Genomic DNA, 26,280 nt, shown 5'->3' on the forward strand with positions numbered 1-26,280 from the left:
TTCACTGCCTAGGATAAATGGTGTGCAGACATCTGAAACCGAGCAAGGGAACTAAAATGCCCTTAGGATATTTTACACAATAACTATAGCTTATTGAATCCTTGATTTTTAAAAATACTTTCTTGTGCATTGTTGGCAAGTGCTGCTTTTCTTTTTTACTACAATTGCTCAAGTCATGCAACACCCTTGTTCCATAACAAGCATTTTGAAAAGCAGTTGTTCTATAAATAATTTCATTTCAAGATCTGAAAATGTTCTGGCATTAATGAACAGCATTCTTCTTAAACAAAAGCATTTCAAGTGACTTTAAAAAGGATTATGCTTTGATTCAAGTAAAGGAAATGAGACAATTAGCATTGTGCTTTCATTCCATGGGGTTCACAGAAAGAGCATAAATAAGTTTGGCACTTTTACTGATAGGAGGCGCAGTAAAATATCACAATCACTAGCCTGCATATTTTTCAATAGGGATGGGCTAAACCTCTAATTCCATCCTATTTCAGTCTTGCTGGCTCTTGATCATAGCTGTGTTCCATCCCATTGCGTCCCCTGGTGCCCACTGCATCCAATTCATCTGCACTTGTCCTGCTGTATGCATTCCGTGCACACTTAACTTAAAATCAGCAAGCAAGCTCAGGAGCATCAGATCAGGTTACTGCACTGCAAAGTGGACCAAACAAATTTCCTCCTATGCCTAATTTTTAGTGCAAAGGTAGAAGCAGTCAAACCCACACACAAATATCATCAAGTTAACAATTGCTTATTCTGAAATAGGGCATATACCACACCCAATCATAGTGACCAATGCAGGAAAGTAAAAACAGTAGCAGAAAAGTTTAATAAATCAGGCAAGCTAGATGATTGCAAGAAAGAAGTGGTGCTCTAGCTGAATAAATGATAAGTAGTCTGCAAGTGTGCACAATATAATTTCAACATATTTTATCTCTGCTGATTACATGGGTGTAAATGCTTCTGCAGACATTAGACAAGGAAATCAATGAAGATTTGTAGCAATATTAAAATCTCTTCTAAACCTCACACTTGAGTGTTGTTGTTTTTTTAAAAAACCAATATGTACATGTAGAATTTTATGAAAAGCAAAGCAAAAGAATAGAAAATAAGAATTATATTCAGACTTTAAGAATGTGTCTTCATTATATTTTCATCTGAGCTTAAACTATGCAATGTGATAGGAGTAAGTAAAAGTTGCAGATGTCTATTAAGCCACCTAACAACGTACTGAACACATTAAGAGTCAAATAACTAAATATGATTAGAAGTCCAAAAGGTAAAGCATACAATATTCATTTTTCTCCCTACAAAATGCTAATTGTGTAAACTGTGACTGAATTAAGTTTGCACAGATTATTTCCATATCTGATTTGTTTGTTAAGTGTTTTTAGCTTGCTCTTCAGCTGAAAAAAAGGCTTCCAGAACAGGTTTACAAATATCAATAAACAGCAACTTCATTCCCAGCATTGCTCGGAAATACTAAGAAACAAAAAAATTAGTGCAGTTTTGAAATCAGTGGTAAAAATCAGTGTGGTTTTGAAAGGTTCAATCGACAATTTTGATTCAAAATGACATTCAATTGTACTCAGATACAGATGAAAACCTGTACCTTGATCTCAGAAGCTATCATACAAAAATTGGTTAGCTTCAGAGGTATTCAAATGCATAGTGAACAAACTTTCAAAAGGAAAGGAGATTGGGAAGGAAGGAGGGGAAAGCAAACTTAGGCAATGGATTTTAGTAATAGAATTATTTTAACAGCCAGCTGTATTGGATAGAGTTCAAGGGCAGCAGGGACAAAAGTTGGTGTTTTTCCAGTAGAGCCAATGGAGAAGCCCTATAGTCCCATCTCCCTCTGCTAGAGGCAGGTGGAATGGCTGTTTCATAATTCACATGGATCTTAGGATCAGCCAGGGGGAAATCTTAAATTCATGCCAATTGGTTTCAGTGGGAATGCTTCTTGCCAGCTTTGCATAACTGCACAAGAACTCCAAACATACAGAAGCCACTCTAATTATTTGATGCATAACTTTAGCAAACCACTCAAGAGCATGTGTTGAAAGCCAGCTGCAGTAAAACATCACCCTTAAAGCACTACCACTGCTAATCATTCATACATTTTAAGGGGGGAGTGAATTATTCACTGGAGGTTATGAGTAGAAATTATATTTTCACTTCATTCAATACACCCCAGGGCAACTCCAAGGTGCCCATCAAGACTCTGTTCTCCTTGGCCATTTAGGTCAAATTGTAGGGAGTGAAACTCTCCTAGTATAAATTGACATACGAGAGAGTTCTTTCAGTTAGGTCCTAGTATTCAGTTTGGGATATGCTCTCAAATAATCCATTTTGTGGCTCCAGAAAGAGGATTAGTTTAAGAAACAAAGGAAGCTTTGGCTTCCTTCACAGTATTCCTTGCCTTCCTCCATTTTTATTGTTTTGAACTTAAATCAGTTCAAGATCCAAGTGAGCACCACTACACCCTTCCCTTCCTAGTCCCATTCAAAGAAGCTTTGTAACTTAATAGGCTTCAGGCACCTGCAGAATTGGGAAAGCCCTAGCCCCCCCCCCCTGCAACCAACCCCAAATACTCCAATCTGGTGCTAAGAATGATGTCCATATTCAGTCCCTGCCTCTTCATCTCAGGAGAACTAATATTATGGCTTGATTAACCAATGCTTTTTTTGCTCTTAACAGCCTGCATATTAAATCAATGTTTTGCTTTGTAATAAAACTATGCATTCCATTTCTGAGCACTGGCCTGTTGTCTGAATACTGTCTCTCAATGGCGGTCCATGATTCTGAGAAAAAGACATGTATACACAGTCATAAACATGCATGGCTCAGCTTTATGAGCTTGCCTTTAATAGGTTCCTGGTCTCCTGTTATTTGTTGAATAACGGGTCCATGCTTGGTTATCCATTCCCCTCATAGAAAAAGGTGATTGAGCTATAAATGCAGAATGACAGAAATATCCTAGAAGTGGGAGGAACTAAAGGAAGAGAATCTGTGTCTCGCACCTGGTGGCATATTCAGCTAGTGTACCATTTCATATTTTGTCAGTGGCATACAGGTCAGAAATAGTCACTACTGCTGAGGATTGCATTCACGGATTTAACTTTTCATTACTGAAAAATGAATGCATACACCCCTAAGGTAATAAGCACCAAATTTCTTTTTAAAACACCTTTATTTTTTAAAAGTTATTTCACTACCTCCAGCTACCAAAACAGGGAGGTGTTCAATTTATACACTCAGTCCAAAAACCATGTAATCTCTCTTAATTACACATCAAAGCATTTAAATAAGATCCCTTCTCATGATGGCACAAGTTCAAGAAGCTCCAAGCTACAAATTGTTTTCAAACCCAACTGGAGTGGTACCAAAAGTTCTGCAAAAGTTTCTTTTTAAAAAATTCTTTATTTAACTTTCATACGCACACACGCACCCCACATAATATTTAAAAATCCCTAGGCAGTCATCATAAATCACAATAAGGTGATTACAGGAGAAAAAATCTATGTACATAAAACATTCAATAAAATAACAAGAAATAATGGAGCAGGATTATGAATCTGATGAACCAGGAAAAGCCTGCCCAACTAGATGGCTGTTCAGGATGTATTTAAAGCTTGCATCTTAAATTTAACAAACTACTTTATAAAAATAGTTGAAACTTGAATAAAGTTTCAATTAAGAAATTTATCAGATAATTAAACCTGAACTTTTACAAAAGTTTTTTTTTTAAACCCACCACTAATTATAAACTTATTTAAGCAATGTATTCACTTACTGCTATTTCTCTACATGCCGACATGGATATCCCTGTACCTTCAATCTGCTTCAATGCATACTCCTTTTCATCTTTTCTGGAAAAAGAAAACAGTAAATGGTACAGGGCTTATTTATATTTAAAATAGTTAAAGAACACATATACTAATCAATCTCTAGTCTTTATTTGTCAGGGATGACAAAGTTCTTCTATTAACCAGAAAACAATAAATCTGGCATGTGATATTCTAGTGAAAATACCTCCTCTTGAAATGGCAGTTTTCCAAATACCACCCAAAAACAGAACAAAAACAAAACATGATGAAGATATGGTATTTTAACAAAAGCACACAGGGCTGCACCAAGCATAGCCTGAAAACCTGGAGAATTCCCAAGATCTAAGCAGCCCAGCTACACTAGCCAACAACAGCAAGATAGAATCTCCTAGGGAAACAGAAATATAGCTGCACCCAGGAAATACAACTAAGACAGACAAAACAAGCTAGCTCAACCCAAAAACCTTAGACAAGTTACAGGGTTAGCACCAACAAGGTGCAGGGATCATGGCACTGATGGAAGTGAAGTTGAACCTTTCCCTGCCCATCTGTGATAAATGAACATTGCTTCCCAGTGCAGTAATTAGTCTTCAGAACAGATCTCCCATTGGTACCAACAGGATCATTTTTTACACCACACTGCAGGTTGAGAATGTTTGTGCATGTGTTTTTCACTGGAACTGGTGCTGGGGAGAGAAGGGCTAAACCTCTTGATGGGCTGCATGCCTGAATAATATGAGAGGGTTGGAGGAGAGAGACTGTACAGTAGGATTAAATTTTAAAGCTCTTCGGACATGCTAGCCACACATGTAATTCACAGTTTGATTCTCTGTCAAGTGATAAGGGAGGAAGCTGGTCTTACCATATTCTTGACATCTACTGGGAAGTGAACAATCCACATACTGCAAGTTTAAGACTGCTTCTCCCATTCCTAATGGGTTTGAAGGTGATGCTTATGTGGGCGATATCTGCCTCCTCAGTTGGGTGCGTACTAAGTCAGCGATGCAAAGGCATCAGGGAAGAGGGAGATTCCAAACTGCCCACCCCCAAATTATGCTACTGCAAAAACTGAGAATCTGAGAATATAATACTCTTTCTTTGAAAATAATAGGTGAAATGCTTTTCGGAAGTAGCATTGAAAACAAATATTGTTAGCACTCCATTTAAAGAAGGATCAGGTATCAGGAGATGGGGAAAGACCTCTGCATAAGAACCACAAGAACCTAGAGAACAACTGGAAAACAGAGAAAACAATACTGGGTTGAACAAATAGCCTTGCCTACTATATAAAAGCAGTTTCCAGGGACTGTCTTTGGACTATTAAACAAGCAACAATCTTGTCTGGAAAATGTTTTCAGAAGTTGAATACAGAGCATGTTAAGATATATGACTCAACAAATTGTTCTTGCAACGTAAAGCTAAGACCTTTGCATGGGGAAGCTTCAGACTCCAAACTGCTCTTCACTTTCCTCAGATTCTTCCCTCTTCTGCATCAAGTGACATAAAGCCCAATGAATGATTGTCAAACATATACAACCAATGAAAAAACTAACATGTGTAAGAGAGTGAAGAATCTTCTTCCAATTCATGCCATATTCCATTTTCAGGTGTCCATGAAGGTCAAAATGAAAGTTTGAAATCAGAACTATCTTTCAGATACTGATCAGAAAAGGAATTTGAGCTATGCTAGTTTTTTCAGCGATATATTATTTATACCCAGCTCTCAGAAAATAAGTATGGTTTTAGGATACCAAGGATGCAATCCTATACACACTTACCTGAAACCAGTCCCAATGAACTCTATGGGTTAAACTCAAGTAAAACATGCTCAGGATTGTAGTCCTGGTTTTCTATGTAGTTAACTTGGATCAGGTTTCCTGGTGTTCTCCATACATTATTCGACAATTCCCAACTAGTTGTTGGGAGTTACAACAGTATCTGAGTTGTGTGTCTGAGCTTACATACATGTTTGCATATGTTTCAAGCTACCTGGTGGTCTCCAGAGTTACCAAAGCATTCCACTTGGATAGTCTGTGGTAACAGTTATGTTATGACAGTTAAACTGTTGTCTTGCCAGCTGGAAGCTTATGTTTTTCCTTCAGTTGCTTATGCACGTTTTCTGCCAACATCAGGTATGGAAAGCTTGAGTGTTCCTGTACATGATCCAGGTTGTTCAATGAGGATCATCCTCAAATATGCATAGGACAGTAGCATTTGTAAAATGTTATGTTTCTATTAAGTTTACGCTAAATACTCAAATTCACTGCTACGCAATAATCATGTTTCATTAATGTTTATTTTCTCATCTTTAAAAATGCACATTTAATTTGTTTATGCATTGTTTTGCTCTGGTATACCTACTTTTATGCTTAGTTAATAAAAATCTTCCTCTCCTTACTAGATCAGTTTTCAACTTTTATTTCCCCCTTACTTTTCCAACTGACAAAGCCAAAGATGTTCTTAAATTTTTTTAAAAAATTATTTATCAATACCTATTTAAACATTGAACAGCTAAAAGAAGAATATACATACTTGGAAGCAAGCAGGAAACTACCAAACCAGTAGACACTGACCAAACTTTGCTCACTTTTTAACTGAGGAGAAACTGAGCATAGCATCACTGGACCCAATACTTCCACAATGTCAAACACCAACTTATTTTTATACACAATTATTTTCATTTTAGCTATTATACCCCATGTTTTACACAATAACACCTGTGGTTTGTATAGGAGGATTCATTCTATTTGCAGCATAGTGAACACCTCTGCTAACAGGAGAGGGGAGCCAACATGCATCCATTTCCCAACCTCTGTTGGCTACCCTCACTACCTCCCATGCTGTTCTAGAGGGCTCCTATATAGAAAATAGAGCAACACCGGTCAGGGTGGGGTTGCAGAGGAGACTCAGAATCAGCTAAACTTTCCTCCCATTTCCATTATCAAAGATGACTGCTGGATCAGAAATCCTTAAATTTAAGGACCACCTACCTACTGAGCCCTAGACACGCTTCAGGGAGCATAACCAGAGCAGGTGTTGCTCTGACTACCTGGCAGATGGGCAGATGCAATCTGATCTTCTGCCTTCCTCAAGCTATCAGGGCCTGCTCATTAAAATGTAAAATAGGTACTGCCTAAAGCCAGCAAATTATTTTTAATTGGGGGAGGGGGGTATAAGGGGCCACAAAATCCTTTTGACATTACAGCTTCCCAGGTAGAAGCCCATTGGAACAGCCAAATTTAAAAACTTTGAAAAATTAAATGACAAGTGGGGGGGGGTGCAGACTTGCTCATGAGATAACCACCTGTAAGGTAGCTCTGTGGCAAACAGGAATTCAACATGTTTGAGCCTTTTCTGTTACAGAAATTAAATTATAAGAAAAGTTTCACCTGTTGACAATCTGACTGTTAAACATTCTATTACTTATGTGTAGCTCCCCCGACTCATATTTGGACTCTCCACCCAACCTGCAACAGAGGATATATTTGGTGGGACTGGATTTCACGGCCAGATATAGAAACGAGCACTTTACTCATACTATAACCCCAGTGTAATTTGTAGTCCCTGAAAAAGGGTGGTATCCTGGGAAATGGAAATGCAGTTTAGGGATCCAGGCCGGTTTCTGTTAACTCATTCCCACCCAAGGAGTGTTCCCAAGATATTCAGCTCTGGCAAAGGACAAAGGGTTGTTGTGGTTCAGTGTCATTCATGCTATTATTGTGTAAGTAACTGTCAGAGTTTGCAGCTGGTACAATCAAGTGTCTTGCTGCTGCTGTGTTCCTTGCCTCGTCCTTGAAGTTTCTATACCACCACCACAACCCAAATTCACTATATATAAAAAAAGAAATGCACAAGCTTTAAGAATATGGAAAGTGCAATTGATTACTATTATTTGAATTCAGGAATCTATTCCTCAGTTCAGGACAGCTAGCGACACTACAGCTGGTTTTGCCTTTCTTTGGCTTGCCTGCTTAAGCCACACTGCAAGTCAGCTACTTGCATGCACCTTGATGTGAGACATCGTGCTCAGTTGTGCTGTCTGCTTACGGCACACTGTAGACAAAATCATGTGAATTCTTTAGGCAGGGGTGGGAAAGTACATTAATGTGTAAAGGATACTTGTCATGATGCAGAGAGCTGGCTCCCTAGAAGAACCTCTCCTCATATCCAGCCCTTAGATTTTTATGAACCATATGTCACATTCATAATAAGGTTCTACAACCGCTTGCTATGCATCATCATCCTAAAATAGTTTCCTACTGGGAGTGTCACCTTCCTGAAACCAAAGTCTTCCCCCTAGACACAACTCATGTTAGAAATTGCTATAGTACTCAACAGAAATTCTGAAGAAAATTGAAGAGAATCGAAATCACAAAATGATAAGAGATACCAGTATTAATAATGTGATCCAACAAGTTAATAAGCTACCTTTCACACCCTTTATATTTGGATAGAAATAAATGTCAGCAACAAGACAGGACAGATGATGCATACCTAAGCAATTACTATCACACCAAAAGATTTGTTCTACACATAAATCCCAGAGAAATAAGATTAAGCCTATGCAATTTTTAGTATTTATCCCGGAGAAGAACAGTAAAAATTGAAGCATAAGCCTACTTACTGAGAAAGCTATGAAATGAAAAGCAGACATGCTTAGTTCATTGCATATACTCTTGATGAATTCCATGGGCAACTGTCCCATGTGCTGACCTACATATAATGTGCATTATTTTTTCCTCTACTTAATTTTATTTACACAAGAAATTAATCAAGCCTGATTCAAGCACTGCCAAGCCCATTAGCAGCCATTATTTAGTTTTGTTTAGTCAACTAGCTATGCCAGGTTCTAGTGGCAGTGACTGAACCACTAGCAGGCCAGCAGCAACTGTTGAGATTAAAGATGCTATTCGTGTAAAAAGGTTATCAGCTCCTGGTTTTGTTTCATGCATGGTGACAATATAATAAAACTGAAGTTAAATTATAAAACATGTAGAATAAATTATCAACAGGAGTTTGTAAAAACTCATTCATAGGAGCCATATTCCACTATAAACAAAAACTTTAACATACACAGAAGAAGAAATTAAATTAAATGTATTACATATTGGTTTCACCTACAATCATGAGCCTAAATGGAGTATGTACAGGTAACACAACATCTTTCTATTTGGTTCAACATTCCTATTCATTTTGGTATAAAGTTGGCATTTGACCAGTCAAATATTGTAAAATAGAGGCCAAGTATTGAAAGCATTAGTTTATTGGAACAAAAAAAGACATACATTGAAGTATATCAATTACAAAAAAGTTCTGCTTTGAAGAAGCCTCCAGAATCCACACCTCCAAAAAACCTTCCAGAGCACCGAGTTACATCATATGGTGGCCCCTTTTCCATAAAAAGTGCAATGAATAAAGCTTCTGGAACCTAGAGCAGAGTCTCTTAGAATGTGCAGAGTTCTTTTCTGAGGGGAAATCTTTTCAAGGTGCCACTAAGCATGTGCAGGCTGCCTTTCCTTTGAGAAGGGAATGCTTCTCACCTGTCTATACCCTCATCATCAACCTACCTACTTAAAATGGCAGAGGCCACGTGGATGCTGTACTGCTTGAAAAGTGGCCTGTAACACTTTTCAAGAAAGTTGGCAAGCTAGCCAACATAGCACCCAAAAGATGCTAGCTGCTAGTTACAATGGCTATGCTCTTCCTCCACCGTCAGAGGCACTATGCCTCTGAATACCAGTTGCTGAGAACTGCAGGTGGGTAGTGCACTGTTGAGCTCATGTCCTGTTTGAGGGCTTCACACAAGCATCTGGTTGGCCACTGTGAAAACAGGATGCTGAAGCAGATGGGCCATTGGCCTAATTCAGCAGACTCTTATTATGTCTTAAGACCAATACACAAACATACACACTGAATCTCACTAAATGCATTCTATGGAATGGTGGCAGCCACCTCCACGGCCCTCCCATAAAGCAGCAGAACGATAGGGAGCAGAACATGTGTTTGTATCTACAACACACGAAAGTACTTCGCTGCAAATGCTGACATGAACCCTTCAAACCTGTGAAGACTCTGTGTGTGTGTGTGTGTGTGTGTGTGTGTGTATTTGCTTGCTGTAAGCTTCTTCCTGAGCATTATGCTCATGTCGAGAGATATCCGACATTAAGTGAAAGGACAGAAGGGGAAGTTAGGCCATGTGGCCTAGATTGGGAATGGAGAATGGGTAAGTCTTCTGAGGAGAGTTGAAAGGAATAACCAGTCCTATCTGAGAGGCTAGAGTGTGCATGTGAGAGTGACCTCCCTCACTCCCACCGAAGAGGGAGACAAAGGCTCTACAGTGGTACCTCTAGCTACAGACGCTTCAGGTTACAGACTCCGCTAACCCAGAAATAGTACCTCGGGTTAAGAACTTTGCTTCAGGATGAGAACAGAAATTGCGCAGCAGCGACGGCGTGGCAGCAGCAGGAGGCCCATTAGCTAAATTGGTACCTCAGGTTAAGAACAGTTTCAGGTTAAGAACGGACCTCCAGAACGAATTAAGTTCTTAACCCAAGGTACCACTGTATAGCCCTTCCATTGCTATCAGGTGAGCCTATGATGGGAAACAGTGGTAAGCTGAGACTTACACAAGGGCATTCTTGATTTCATGGAACATTTGATGATGGAACTTTTGACCAAGTTCAAACAACAGGCAGTCTATTGACATAACTGTTCTATTAACTAAGATCCCAAGCCGACAGGACTATATTTGCCTTTTCCCTAGAAGGATTGTACAACACTAACTACCCCAGCGCACATTCGCACACAAGCACACACTATGACGCTAGAAGGCAACACTCCTCTTTACCTTCTGCTGAATATTCTGCTACTTCCAAGGCTTGAAGTCCATATACGAAGCCCGATGGAATCTATGGACACAGCAGAAGTAAAAGGCAGAGATTTATGTAGATATACAAGATTTACGTCTCAACAGCGCCAAATACCTAGATATCCACTGAGCAGTTCTTTAATAAATAGGCACAACATTTGGAAACATGATAGTTATCAGTCCAAGACTTTCAAGGAAGTTCAGGAGTCACTAAAACAACAAACAGGTAAAGATTATTCTTTGATACTAAACAGAAATATTTGAGAGTTGAAAGTGTTTGTGAGTGGCTTAACTTCCCAGACCATACCCACAAATAGACACATTTTATTGGCCAAACTTTTGCTTCTGGTTAAACATATTTTGCAAGTCTCTGAAACAAATGTTTTTTTTAAAAAAAAACCTAAAAAAACTTCTTACCAGTGGGATGAGAGTAAACACTATGAGCAATCACTTGCACTTTCAAACCATCTTAAACTCACTGAAAAAAACATCATCTGTATCCACTTCAGTATTGCTGAACTACATGCAGTACACAAAAGCAGTTATGGCTACCTTGAAAATACAACTTACTCAAAAGTTTTTTTTCAAAGTAAGCACTGATAAGATCTTCATATACCTTTTATGGAATATAAATGAATATCTTCACTTATCCTACTTTTATCACACATGAGCTAATAAGCTCTTTATTTGAGGGGTGGTGATTCAAAATCCTCTCCATTTATAGCAAGCTAGCTGTCAGGCCTGGTCGTTGTCCTCTTCAAATCACCACACAAACACTTCTTGTTCTTTTATAAAACTTTTTATTGCGTATTAACAAAACAATCTTATAAACGGTTCTTAAATATTATTCCTCAGAGTCACTTATTTCAGATACCTTCTGAGCTCTGCTTCTCCATGACCAGCCACCCTCAAAATGGCGAAGGCGCCCTTCCCTTTGTTTTCCCGCTCTTTTTTCTAACCTCCTGGCTAGAGCTGGCTTGTATCTCCCCTCCTCCGAATCTGAGCTAGAACTTAACCCTTGCCTTTCCTGGGAACAGCCGGTCCCTCCCTGTTGTTCCTCCTGTTCTCTTCTATTAGATTCACTGCTCCCCTCCCCCCCTTGGGGAATGCTTTCTCCCTCTGAGAAACTGGAAACTTCCAACTCTTTCCTGACATCACCCCCTCCCCTAAGCCCCCCTTCCTCCTCCTTGCTCTCCTCTGTTTCTGAAGGACCAAACCCTATGAACTCCTCTTCCTCGCTATCTGTCTCTTCAAAAATTTCTTGAAGATGCCAGTTATGGGGTTTTGGCTTGTGGGGATATTTTCTATGAAATTCTCTCTGCAATTCTGGAACTTTAATTTTTTCTGCTGGTTCCCATGAGTTCTCAGACTCATCTAACCCTTTCCATGCAACCAAATACTGTAATTTCCTCCTACTTATTCTCAAGTCTAATATCTCTTCCACTTCGGTCTCCTCTTCCCCCATCATGGTGGGAAAAGGAGGTGGTTCCCTTGAAATTTGATACTTATGCGCTGGTACAAACACTGACAATAAAGATCTATGAAATACAGGGTGTATTCTCATATTTTCAGGTAAATGAAGCTTGAAAGCGACTGGGTTAATTTGAGCCTTTACTTGGAAAGGTCCCAATCTCCTTGGTTCTAGCTTTTTACACCTCCCTCGTATTGGTAGTCCCTTGCTAGATAGCCATAACCAGCTCCCTACTTGGATTTCTTCCCCAACTCACCGGTGCCTGTCTGCAGCTCTCTTGTAAGCCTCTTTAGCTTCTTCCAAATCCTCTTTCAGTATCTCATGAATGCACCTCAACTCCTCTATCATTTGTTCTGCTGCTGGTACTGCTAACTGCTCCTCTTGACTTGGGAATGCCCTTGGGTGCAAGCCATAGTTTGCCACAAATGGGGCTCTGCCCGTAGACACATGCATTGCATTATTATACGCAAACTCTGCTAGACTCAATTTCTCTAACCACCCGCTCTGCTGATAACCAGCATAAAACCTCAGATATTGTTGTAGTGTTGCATTCGTTCTTTCAGCTTCCCCATTGGTTTGCGGGTGTCTTGCCGACGTGAGGCTTAGCTCCACATCTAGTAACTGCATTAAGCTCCTCCAAAATTGTGATGTAAATTGGGCCCCTCTATCTGAAAGGATTTGTGATGGCATACCATGCAACCTAAAAATATTATCTAAAAACATCTTTGCAGTTTCCTGTGCGGTTGGAATTTTGGCACATGGTATGAAATGTGTCATCTTGGTTAGCATGTCAACCACCACAAAGATCACTGTTTGCCTATGTGATGACGGTAGATCCGTTATAAAATCCATAGACACCACATCCCAAGGCCTTCCCGGCGTGGGCATAGGTTGCAACAACCCTGCGGGAGCTGCTCTGGATGCCTTGGCTCGTTGACATACTTCACAACCTCTTACATATTGCGTTACCTCCTCCCTCAACTTTGGCCACCAGAACTGCCGTGTGATCTGATACAGGGTCTTTTCTCTACCAAAATGTCCTGCAGTCGGGTTATCATGATGTTGCCTCAACACTTTACCTCTTAGTTCACCTGCAGGTACATACAGCACCCCTCTCCTGTACAACAATCCACCTTTTTCCTTGCAACCTTCCTCTTCCCCTCTACCTTTTCTCAGTTTCTCCATTTTCTTTTGTGCAAACTCATCTGTTACTGTCAATCGCTGGAATTCCCTGCCGTCCACTACTACGGCTGCACACCCCCACTGATCCGATCTCAGCATTTCTCGCAACTTGGGAGGTGCTTCCCTTCCATATACTCAGGTTTGCGCGATAGCGCATCTGCATGAACGTTTTGATGCCCAGGTATGTACTCAATCCTAAAATTAAACCCAGCAAAAAACTCCGCCCACCTAATTTGCCTTTGGTTTAGCTGTCTAGCAATTCTCCAATACTCTAAATTCTTATGATCTGTTTGTACCACCACCTGATGTGACGCCCCTTCCAAAAAATGTCTCCACACTTTAAAGGCAGCATGCACAGCTGAAAGTTCCTTATCAAATATGGTGTAGTTTTGTTCTGATTGATTTAATTTTCTAGAGTAGAATGCACAGGGTCTCCAGTCCCCTCCCTTGTCCTGTTGCAGCAGAATGGCCCCAATAGCCCAATCAGAGGCGTCAGTTTCTACCTTTATACGTTTACTGGGATCTAAGTGCATAAGATATTTTTCTGAAGCAAACACCACCTTTAATTTATCAAAGGCCTTCTGTGCTTCCTCAGACCATCTGAATGGCCCCTTGCCTCTTAGACAATCAGTCAGTGGCATTGTGATTTTGGAGTAATTACCTATGAATTTACGATAGAAATTAGCAAATCCTAAAAACCTCTGTAGATCTTTCTTAATTTTAGGTGCCTCCCATTCCACCACTGCCTGAACTTTACTGGGGTCCATGTGCACCCCTTCGTGGGAAATGCAATATCCCAGGAACTCCACCTTTTGTGTGTGGAACTTACACTTTTCTAACTTCACATATAACCTGTTGGTCCTCAATCTCTCTAACACCTGCGTGACATGTTTTACATGTTCCTCCATACTTTCACTATATATTAAGAGGTCATCTAAATAGGAGACACAGAACTGATCCAGTATACCTGCTAAGACATGATTGATGAAGGTTTGAAATACCTCTGAGCCATTTTGCAAGCCAAAAGGCATTACCAAGAATTCAAATGCACCATACTTAGTACAAAAACTGGTTTTCCACTCATCCCCTCCTCTGACCCTTATCAGATTATATGCTCCTCGTAGATCAAGCTTGGTAAAGACTTTGGCTGACCTTACTCTCTCTAAGAGGTAATCTATACGTGGCAGTGGGCCAGGGACGCGGACTTATAAAAAATATTGGGGGGGCCCGGGAAAGCTCATGAATAATAAATAAGCTCATGAATATGCAAATAAAGTGGCGCCGCCTCCTCGTGAGCGAATAGGGGAGAGCGTGCTGCGCCTATTAATCAGCTCCAAAGGAAATTGGGTGGAGCTTTTGCTCGGGAGGGAGGGCAGGAGGCATGCAGCCCGCCCCTCCCTGTGCATTTTGGGCTGGGGGAGGGGCGGCGATGGCGCTCTGCTGGAGGGGCGCCGGAGATTATTGGGGGGGCGGAGCCCCCCCAAACGAATTTTTGAGGGGGCTCGGGCCCCCTCAAGCCCCATGGAGTCGGCGCCTATGCAGTGGGCACACGCAAGGCTTCATTTGGCTGTTAAGGATTCTGAAGTCACATACTAATCTCGGTGCCCCTTCCTCCCCTTTCTTTTTGACAAAAAAGACGGGAGCACCCCCAGAGGCCGTGGATTCTCTAATAAAACCTCTCTGCAAATTCTTTTGCAGGAACTCCCTGCAAAATGCTGCAGATTCTACTTCTGACATGGCATATATCTTGCTTGGTGGCAACTGTGCCCCAGGGACTAGATCTATCTTGCAATCATAGGGCCTACGTGGTGGAAGTTTATCCGCTTCTTTTTCACAAAAAACATCCCGATAAGCAATATATTGTGATGGAATCTCACTTTCATTCCCCATCAACTTCCCTGCTACCTCTGTTCCCATTACTTCCACCGAGATTTTTCCCTTTTGCCCCAAACAATGTGTCATACAATATATCGAACCAAAAACCAAAGACCTTTGATGCCAGGCAATCACCGGATTATGATGATTGAGCCAACTCATGCCCAGCACCATCGGGTGCCCAGCTAGTTTGGTCACATGAAATGCCCTGGTCTCTGAGTGATTACCCATATCCATTCTCATTGGTGGAGTCTCGTAAGTCACTTCTCCTGAAAGTAGTGGTCTGCCGTCGATTGTTTTCACTCGCAGCGGGAAATTCAAAGGTAACAAAGCGATTTTGTGTTTCTGTACCAATTTCTGGTCTATGAAATCTGCTGACGCTCCTGAGTCTAACAGCACCTCTACCTGGACCCTGTGTCCATTGGGTAGTTGTAGTTGCACCTTCACCGTTAGTCCTGGAATAGGTGGTTCCGCATGAGAGCTTTCTAGTGCTCCTCCACCCGGCTGCAAGCTCCCATTTCCAGCCGGGGACCTTCGTTTCCCTGATGCAGTTCCTTCAGGCAATTGTCTTCTCCCATGTCTGCTCCAGATAGAGACAATCCTTTACGATCGCAACATTGTTGTGCCAGATGCCCTGGTTTTCCACAGACAAAGCAACGTCTCGTGTCTCTTCCTCTCCCTGCATTTCCTCTTACCATGGAAGAGGTAGTAACTGGGAGGGGTCTGGCTGCTCCTAATTCCATGAGCTCTGGCCGCTCTCGTCCTGGCACGTTGCCCGCTCTGCTTTCTGTACTTTCAGTAATATTGTTTTTCCGCCACTGTGGTCACCATTGTTCCTTCTTTTCACTAGCCCTGCGTTCCACGCGTAGGCTCAATTGCAGGCACATTCGGACCAGAGAGTCCAAGGAACTAGGTTCTGGCATTTGGGCCAATTGGTCTAAAATCTCATTGTTCAGTCCTTCCCTAAAAAGGGCTGCAACTGTTGGGGAATTCAGATCCCATTTTAATTTCTGCACCAGCAAACTAAAGTTGGACCAATAAACTCTCACAGTGTCTTTTCCTTGTCTCATTCTCAACAGCTGCCTAGCTGTGGTTATTTCATGCGCAGGGTCTAAGAAAATCGTGTCTAGATACTGCAGAAACATTTGTAGATTTCCTAGGGCGGCATCCCTTCGAGATATTAGGGGTATAACACAGTCCTTAACCTTCCCTTCCAAGAAATTAATCACATAAGCAACCTTCTCTTGCTCAGATTGAAATTCTTTATCCTTTATCTCAATTATGTAAGAAATTTCTGTCTTGAAAGCCATGTATTCAGAGCTTTCTCCCTTGAAGCTACGTGGACGTACAGTAAATGTTTTACTCACTCTATCTCCACACGTCGCTTGCAGCATGGTTCTTCTATGTTCTCCCAGTGCTGCTGATAGTATGTCGACTTGACTTTTCAACTGTAAGTTCTGTTGCCATAAGTCCTGTAATGTTAGCTGGAGCGCTGGGGTTTCTCCTTGCCCAAATGGCGCCACAGCTCCATCCATTTTGGCTTCTCCTCCTTTCTTATAGTGAAGAGGCACAGAGCAGAAGGTATTCTGTCAGGCCTGGTCGTTGTCCTCTTCAGATCACCACACAAACGCTTCTTGTTCTTTTATAAAACTTTTTATTGCGTATTAACAAAACAATCTTATAAACGGTTCTTAAATATTATTCCTCAGAGTCACTTATTTCAGATACCTTCTGAGCTCTGCTTCTCCATGACCAGCCACCCTCAAAATGGCGAAGGCGCCCTTCCCTTTGTTTTCCCGCTCTTTTTTCTAACTTCCTGGCTAGAGCTGGCTTGTATCTCCCCTCCTCCGAATCTGAGCTAAAACTTAACCCTTGCCTTTCCTGGGAACAGCCGGTCCCTCCCTGTTGTTCCTCCTGTTCTCTTCTATTAGATTCACTGCTCCCCTCCCCCCTTTGGGGAATGCTTTCTCCCTCTGAGAAACTGGAAACTTCCAACTCTTCCCTGACACTAGCTATGTCCCACACAGTACAGGACCACCAGCCAGTTTGACATAGAAGAAAATTCCATTCCTCCTGCCTCAAGGGGAGGGTGAGAAAAGAGGACAAAATATTGTGGGAAAACACTTAAGAACAAATGTATATTCAAAAGTTATCAACAAAAACATAAAAACAGTACTATAAGAAACTAATAAACAGTGGAAATATTTGCATGGATGCAGCAATGACCACAATATCATTCATGATAAGGAGAAGCCTTTCAGACATCAGTAGTTCAGAAACTGACCTTAATCAGAAGTTTATACTAAGTATTTTAAAAAATCAGAATTCCAGGTACAGGTGGCAAAAAATAAATTGCCACTTAAACATTTTCCAAAACAGCACCATTTGCACTATATACTGCAGAACAACTGTAAAAAGGAATGGCTATTTGCAAGCGAGGCTGTCACCTAGGAGTCTGAAGTGTTTCTTCAGTTCTCGGATAAATGCAATCACACCTGTTTCCCAGCCTTTCTGAAGAAAAGCATTACACTTTAAAACTCCTGAAACACCACATTAAAAGTAAAATCAATGCAGTTTTTGAAGACAGGTTACCATCAAAATGAAGACTAATTTCTGAAATATTTATTCAAGCAGTAAATAGAGAAATCTGCTCAAATCAATTAGAAGCAAACAAAGGGATCAGTGGAAGGTCTGTATGTATTTTCATTGCTCCTACTGTGCTATAAAACTTCATAACAGAACTTATCCCCCCCCCCTTTAGGGGGCTATGCCAATATACATAGGTAAACAGCTACCATCTCCAATGCTCACTCAGCAAAGGGGAGAAAAATACAAACAGAAAATCCCAAAATGGTGTAAAAAAACAACAGACAAGCATATAGAATACCTGAAAACTCTGCCGGTACCAAGTAGCCAACATTTGTACTGCCAATGAAGCCCATAAACCGCCCACACATAGAGGAAGGCAATGAACTAGTGGTACAGCAATAAAACTCCTAACACATTTGCAAAGCCAAGCAGGATCTGGTATGGTTTCAAATTGGATGGGAGACCACGTTTTGAGATTCCTGCATTACAGAGGGTTGGACTAGATGATCATCAAGGTCCCTTTCAACTCTAGAATTCTATTCTAACCCCTATCAACAGGGACATACTCCCAGGTGAGTCACTCAAAGGTGAGTCATCTGTCATCAGGCGATTCGCAGGTGGGTGGCCCTATTCACCTATCAAAGTGGTATGAGTAAGCAGAGAGAGGGGAGAAGCCAACTCCCTTTTGCCCATGAAGCTCCTCCCATCTTCCTGAGAGAGTGCAATCCTGAAGCCAATTCAAGTAATGTGTGGGAAAGGAATTCTTATTTACCACTCCACAACAACAAAAACAAGCAGGGCAAAATCATAGTCTTTCTTGAACAGCATCATGGATAATAGGGTTCCTGTGTCTCAGATAGCTGTTCAACAGACAGCAGAGTAACAGGTGCAGTATCCCTCATGGAACTAGCTCTAAGATAGGAACATATTCATCTGCTGCATAACTCTCTGCCATGAAGCTTGCACGGGTACAGTAGTCTGCCTGGAACAAGCAGATTAACAACTACAAAGAGAAACAACCAGGAGCGTGCTGGGCACTGCTGCTCATCGTGGGATGGGTCTCCCATGTTCTCAGCATGGAAAGGGGTGTTGAACAGGATCCTATACCCAGTGCTTTTTTTCTTTAAAAAATGTTCAGCGGTACTCTCATTTTCCTACTCAAATTGAAATACTGCCCCTCAATGAGGCCAAACTTAAGATTCACAAAATGTTTAGGGGTATGCGTACCTTTGCATCCCCCCAGAAAAAAGCACTGCCTATACCTGTTGCAAAGCAGTCTCTGTTAGGGCAGACAGAGCAAATAACAGTCAACAGACAGAAAACATAGTTTGTGGACCTGGGTGCACATTGCATGTTAAGTATTTCAGAGTGCGTGAAAAAGGGAGGGCAAGTGGTGCTACCTTAGTGCTCAATCAAAACTGATGCCTCTGCACGACCTGGATGGGGAGAGGGGAGGGGGGAGACTGTGGTGACCATATGCATGTTTCTACTTAGTAGGGCTATACTGAAGCACTATGTATGTAGCTGCTGGTCGTTCTGCGATCTTCCAAGAAAGGGGGTGGGGAACCTGGGGCCCTCCAGATGTTTCTGGACTAGAACTCTCATTGTCTCAGACTATTAGCCATGCTGGCCGGGAATGATGGGAGTTACAGTCCGACAACATCTGGAGGGCCACAAGTCCCCCATCCCTGCTTAGTGCAGAGAAGTGTTAAAAATGTCCTGAAGTCCCTAGCAATGTTCTGGAGACAAGCTATTTTGTACAAAGTATCCCGTTTCCCAACACTAAAGTTCACCTTGTGAACTAAACATGCATGGCAAGAGAAATATTGCCCCACACCACTGGGGCTCTAACTATGAAATAAACAGGTATAGGTGACAGCCTGGGCTACCCATGACTCTAGGTTATTTCAGCCTTTCTACCAGTGTATCTTAGCTGTCAGAATGGGCTGCAAACATAATGTTCTGACAGTATATCTAAAGATGGTGATTCATCATGCATTCTGCCTATGTAAGGGTGATTCAGCCAAATCCTATAGTCTCTCAACTGATAGATATTGAGTACAGGATTGTGCCTTAAAAGTCTTTCCAAAAGAAATATAACACCTTCTCTCCGCCACACAATACTACAGTTCCATTACACTTATACCATGTAATTGAAAGGACTATGCATTTTAATTTTTTTCCTACCCTTAAAGGGAAACCAAACATGGAAGACATGCATTGTAGCTCTGAACAGCCATATGCAGTAAGAAAATAAAAGATGAGGCACTGCTGTGAGGTGGTATGCAACTGAGTATCATGCAGTAATTAAACTCAATCTGAGACAGCAGCAGGACTGATGCTCATTAAATGTTGCATGACCATTTTTTCTTTAATTTACAGTACTTGCCAGAGAAGTAGCAATAACACCATTAAACCATGACCTAATAATCTATACACACTAGTATCCTGAACTACATCCTGCTTTTCTTCCCAAGGCCATCCTACATCCTGCATAAAAGCATGATATGAAAACACTGCTTGAAAACAACTAGATAAAGGAAATAAGTCTCACAGCACTAAGTAAACAAATATTATAAATTCTTACACCTGATTACAAATCTTTGTTGTGGAACTTCTTGATAGTGCTAAGCACATTATCTGAAATACAAACATCACTTTATCTGTTCCAGTTTTCAGTTTTGGTTTCAAACACTGTAAGTTAGGTTTCATATGTTTTCCCCTTTCAGTGACAGTTTATATTCAATTTATGTTAATTTTCTTCCATTTATTAAAAATGCTTTCACATTTGACATCAACAGCACCTTGCAGTCTGTCATATATCACTTGTGAATGTTGTTAATGCAGTAAGGAAGAAAGTCACTATACACATTTGATCTTATGTAAAACTGATTAATACAAGAAAAAAACTGGTGGCTATGGAAACAAGCTCTTTGTGAAGAACACAACCAGCAGGAAGTTATACATGAATGAGACTCATACCATAATTGATGTGTATTTTGCCGTTTCATTTGGGGGTGAGGGGTGGGGAATAAGCTCTGTGACTGAATAAAGAACATACAAGAAAGCATTGAGCTTCTTGCAGGTGGTTGGACTAGATGACCCTCACAGTCCTATCTAACTCTACAATTCTATGAGGGGGACATACACACCAATAATATTCAAAGACATTTTTCCACAAAGCGTTCTGAGCACTATAGTTTGTTTAGGGTCCTGGGAACTATAACTTTGTCAGGGATAAACTACAGTTTCCAGGGTTCTTTGTGGAGCGATGTGCTTCGAATGTGCTTTAAAGGTATAGTGTGTAAAAAAAGCAAACCCAAGGCTAGCTCAATCACAAGGAGTGCTTACAGCAACAATTTCCAGCAGAAAGTGTTGTAAGTGTTGTAGCAAAGATCCATGCAGCGCCTTAAAAAACTATTCTATTCTTTATTCTATTCAGGATAGTAACTGGGCTGGGTGAAGGAGAAATAGATTGCTCTGTTCCTCCTTCACCAGGTCATTTGGTTGTGTGCTGTAATAGCAAACAACAACAACAACAACAATTTATTATTTATACCCCGCCCATCTGACCACATGGATAAAGTTTTCCTTTCTCCTTCCTTCCTGGTCCCCATTTTTCACCAGTGCAGAGTTGATCTACTGCCACTACTGCTGTGGTTTGTTTCTTCCATCTGTGCACATGCCTCTCCCGTTTTTAAATCATCAGACAGCAACACAGCAAAGAGATGGTCATGGTAAACCAAGCCACACCACAAGCAGTGAGCGTGGCATTCTTTCTCGTACTTGTTCCCTCTGTTGGGATCTCCTCAGCACCCAGTAAGACAGCATTGTCCCATCCCTAGCCAAACACTCTCTTCAGTGCTGCAGACGAAGAAAACTGGCCAGCTGAAAAGCCTCTAGCCGTTATTACTCCTGACTCTTTGATACCTTTGCTGAGTACAAAGCGTGTCTCTGGTGCTTAGGGATCATGATGAAAATCCTTTTGGCTCCAGCTGCCACCACTTCTGTCTCCTAATACCATACCAAGACAAAAAAGGTTACTCTCCAGCTGTGTATTTCCAGAGTGGATGGCCCAAGAGGCTCAGGAACCCCCGCTCCATGCTTAGTTGGACCCACAAAGGACCTTGCTATTGAGAAGAAAGTGAGTGGCAGCTGTTTTGCATCTGACACTGGGCAGCTGGAATTAGCTGTACATCCTTAACGCTGTTCCACCATCACTAGCCCCTCACCTCAACTCTCTTTCACCACTAGTCCCCATCCATTCCCAGGGAGGTAAGTGCCTGGGGCCTCAAGCCTGCCTCCATCTCTGCTGGTCAGTATGCATCAGAAACACAGAAGGCCACTGAGTGAGAGAACCTCTTCTCCCAGTGTACAGAATTTCTAGCCTGCAATTTGTTTTCACTAGGCAACTTTTAATTCCCAGAATAGACTGACAAAGGAGAGCTGAGTTTTCAGGGCATACTCAACCTGCCCTTCTTACGAGTCAAAGCAAAGGAAGAAATTTGTCAGGCTTTACCGTCAAGGTGTCAAGGGAATACATTTTCAAAACGATCCACTTTGTGGGTCATGTGTACCAAAAATATTTTCCCTCTAATATTTTAAAGCAATATATTTTCATTAACATAATGTACCACAACTTTTTACCCCGTTACAATACAGTTGGAACTTTTTTTGGAGCTGAAGTTATTGAACAAGCTTGCAAACTCATCATAAAACATCCAGCTTGGAGCAGATTCAGACTTGAAACAAACAAGTCTTTTTTAGGTCAGCTGTTCATGTATTTTATCCAAGGTGAAACCTGAGATAAAATACTGCCTTTGTTTCAGTTCATGAACACCAACAAACAAGGTCAATAAAGGATACATATTTCAGAAACACAGTTTCAGTTTTTTAAATAAAGTGTGTAATCCTATGCATAGTTACATATGAAATCTTTACTTCTGAGTAAATATGCATACTACTATACATCTCCCTAGCTAGAATGTAAGCTATATTTGACTGGTCTACCAAAGCTTCTTTCCCTAAACAATTGACTTATGTGATGCTGACAACAATTAAAACAAACCAAAACATTCTTTCCAAACCTTCTGCCATTACTGACAATAGACTGGATACCACTTGACTTGTGAATACTTCCATTCCATAAAGTTTTTCAATCTTATCATTGGTTTTTCTTCTCAACAGTTTCTTTATTTAAAAAGAATGGGCCCTTTTCTATGGCATTGGTGTGGATATTTTTTCTAAAATGTACTAGAAGTGCAAAATACTGAAAGCCCTTTAAGTTTCATCCTCAAAAAAATTACTTAATTTCTCAGAAGGGTCAAGTCATTCATCAGTTTGATACATATAGATATAAAGCACCTTTATATGAAAAAATACAATCACAAGTAAAAAATGTGGGTTTTTTTGGCATAAACACACTATTCAGTTTAGCTGCAATCCTATGCACATTTACATTTAAGTTCACTGAATTCACAAGGATCTACCAATTAAACTCAAAATTATTCAAACAATTAAGCATGCTTAGATCATGCTGCATATATCAACATTATACTGTTAATGTTTTTTGGCAAGCAAAAAGGGGAAATACGTTATGCAGCAAACTGATTAAATGTTTGTCAAGTTATAACGCTTGGAAGGGACTCACTAAGCATGCTCTCCACAGAGGCTAGAAAGTCATTAAATGATGTCCCTTCTCACAGGTTGAATCTGATAAGTATTCATAATGGGAAGAAAATGCTTTGAAACAATCAAGGTGAGCAGGACTGTCTGAAGCCTTTCATACTGGATAGCAAAGGGAGCCTATCTGAAGTTTTGTCAGGTTTTACTTAGGGCCTGTTCACAGTTACAAATCCAGTCAATCTTCACATGAGGAACCTCAGTGTGAATGAGGCTATACATGGAGACTGCAGAATAACTTCCTGAATCTACCAAATAAATAATTGTAGGTTTCTCACAACGTAAACAGTCGGATTTTTTTTTTACCAAGATTGGTCCACATGATCCTGTACACACCAGAGATTGTACAGGGGGAAATGAACAGCTGGTAGTCATGTGAGCCAGTTCATAGTGACTTACTCTCATGACTGGCAGAGCAAGAAAGTCATGTCTGTACTTCCAGGAATCCAGTAGTCAAAGATACGGCACTAGGAGTTACAGATTCTCTGTGATAGAAAAGTAAGCTCAAGAGCAGAAGGCATAGTGCATAATGGACACAAAGTTTGAAGAGAGACTGCAGACAGGTAGGAATGGCTTTGGGGAGAGGTACTATGGTTACTGTAAGGATGAGTAGCAAGCATTAATACACTTCCCCAGGGAGGCTCACCTGGCACCTTCATTAAATATCTTTAGGCGTCAGGTGAAAACATTCCTCTTCCCCCAAGTCTTTGGCTGATTAAATAATCTATGGCCTTTTAAACTGGAAGGGGTTATTGTTATTTCGTCATTATGTTATATACTGTATTTTGTGTTTTTGTACTGTAAACCACCCTGTGATTTTAAGACGAAGGGCAGTATATAAATTTTATTCATCATCATCAAAATATTCCTGACATGAAGTAGCAGCTCTTAAACTGGAGCTAATAGATTTAAATTTTCATAGATGACGGACTTGTCTTACTAGTCTGGATGTTTCTATCAGAATGACAATTACCGAGATTCGTGTTTAAATAGCTTGCAGATGCAGCCCACCTCAACAGCCTCTCAAAGCTCTTGATTTACTATGAGTACTGACTTAGGAAGGTCAAGTTTAGTTGGCTGTCTCAGCAGCCTAGAAAGACAAGATCACTTCAAACACAGAATTCAAACATGCAAGGTTAGCACTATAATAAAAAGGTTATTTAATCAATACAACCAACAGTCTTTTAGAATCACTAAGCACCACCGACAGCCCACTGGTCTGACCAGGCACTTCAGGAATTCATCAACTCCCAAAAGTGTGTATTTATTTAGGTTTTTAAAATAAGCACTACTGGATTTTCTTTATTCTTACCCCTCTCTAAAGCTAGATTTGTGTAGGATGTGAGTCACATGAAAAGCTTTTATCTGGATAACCTTTACATGTGCTTCACCACATTTAAATTCACATACAAAAAAAATAGTGTGCTCATCCATTCATGTGCAACATTAGCATGCCAATAGCACACCCTGATTGTTGGCATGCTAATATTACATGTGAATGGGGCAACATATCCTGCAAGTTCTTTAAGATATAGCAAGCATGGGAAACTTACATGAGTAAGAGCTTTCACTGTGGTCCATATCATGTATAAATCAGGTCTAAGATTAGCTACTACAGAGCTGACCAAATCAAAGAGATATGCCACTGGCTATGCCATCACTCACTACAGGGGGGAAAGCTACTACCATAGCAATTATTTCTTTGTGTACCTATCCAAGCAAAGCAACTGTTTTAGAAGCAATATTTCATAGCTGACAAAAGTGTGATATAACAATATTTGTTGCATGATACTTATTGAATCTGTAAACTATAAAGTGGGCAAACAACAATCATGAAAATGTACTAAGTACTGAATGCATTCTCCCAATTTGTTTAAGATTCATCTGCAGAAAGATTAAGAAGGATGCTGAAACAACCTATAAGAATGGGTAGAATAGATTTTAGCTATAGCAGTGCCTTGGTACCATGGTGATTGGCAAACTATAAATATGCATCACTGCTGGGTTTCTATGGAGTTTTAGCTGGCAACACGGCTAGAGGCCTCCTTCTACCAATAACATTCCCACACTAAAACTTTGCCACAGCTTTTTCTATTCAAAAACAAGTATTTTTTTCAAGGAGCCATTCTTGCAACTTAGCATTGGTTGATGTCTTTTTTTCTAAATTATTTAACTGATACACCTCAAAACTTCATATACGTAATAGGTGTGATTTGCTTAGACACAATGAGGTACGCAGAGATATTCAGCGTCACAAAATTAAAATCAAAGCGTGATTTAAGCTAAGTTTATTTTAACACAAGCTTTGTAGGTATGATGCAGCCTTCTATGGAGACATTTTTATAATCCTAAATAAGCACTTACCAAGGAAAAAGTTCCACTGAACTGAGTGGATCTAACTTCTGAGAAGACGTTATAGGATTGAACTCTTAACGGTTTTTTTACACCTTTTTTAATGTATTAAAATCCCAAGAAAAAATATGTCTTAATATTAAGTGTTCTAACACTCCAATAAATTTATCAAACTTACTTCTAAGGAAATTACCCCTCCAAGAATTTTAATTTAATTTATAAAAGACTCCATTCATTTGAAGGCCACTATACGCAGGTGGCGCTGTGATCTAAATCACTGAGCCTCGGGCTTGCCAATCGGAAGGTCGGCGGTTCAAATCCCCGCGGCGGGGTGAGTTCCTGTTGCTCGGTCCCAGCTTCTGCCAACCTAGCAGTTTGAAAGCACATCAAAGTGCAAGTAGATAAATAGGTACCGCTCCGGC

The 26,280-nt window shown here is 40.6% G+C and overlaps 1 protein-coding gene across 1 annotated transcript in view; it reads right to left on the minus strand.

Moving 5' to 3' along the window:
* CDK19 (cyclin dependent kinase 19) overlaps window positions 1-26,280 on the minus strand; it is an 85,191-nt gene that overhangs the window by 49,390 nt on the left and 9,521 nt on the right. The window contains 3 exon segments of the mRNA XM_081857191.1: window positions 3,806-3,881; window positions 10,687-10,739; window positions 10,741-10,747. Coding sequence (XP_081713317.1) covers window positions 3,806-3,881; window positions 10,687-10,739; window positions 10,741-10,747 — 136 coding nt within the window.

This window comes from Podarcis erhardii, assembly GCF_964252035.2.
Source record: "Podarcis erhardii genome assembly, chromosome: 3".
Lineage (NCBI taxonomy): Eukaryota > Metazoa > Chordata > Lepidosauria > Squamata > Lacertidae > Podarcis > Podarcis erhardii.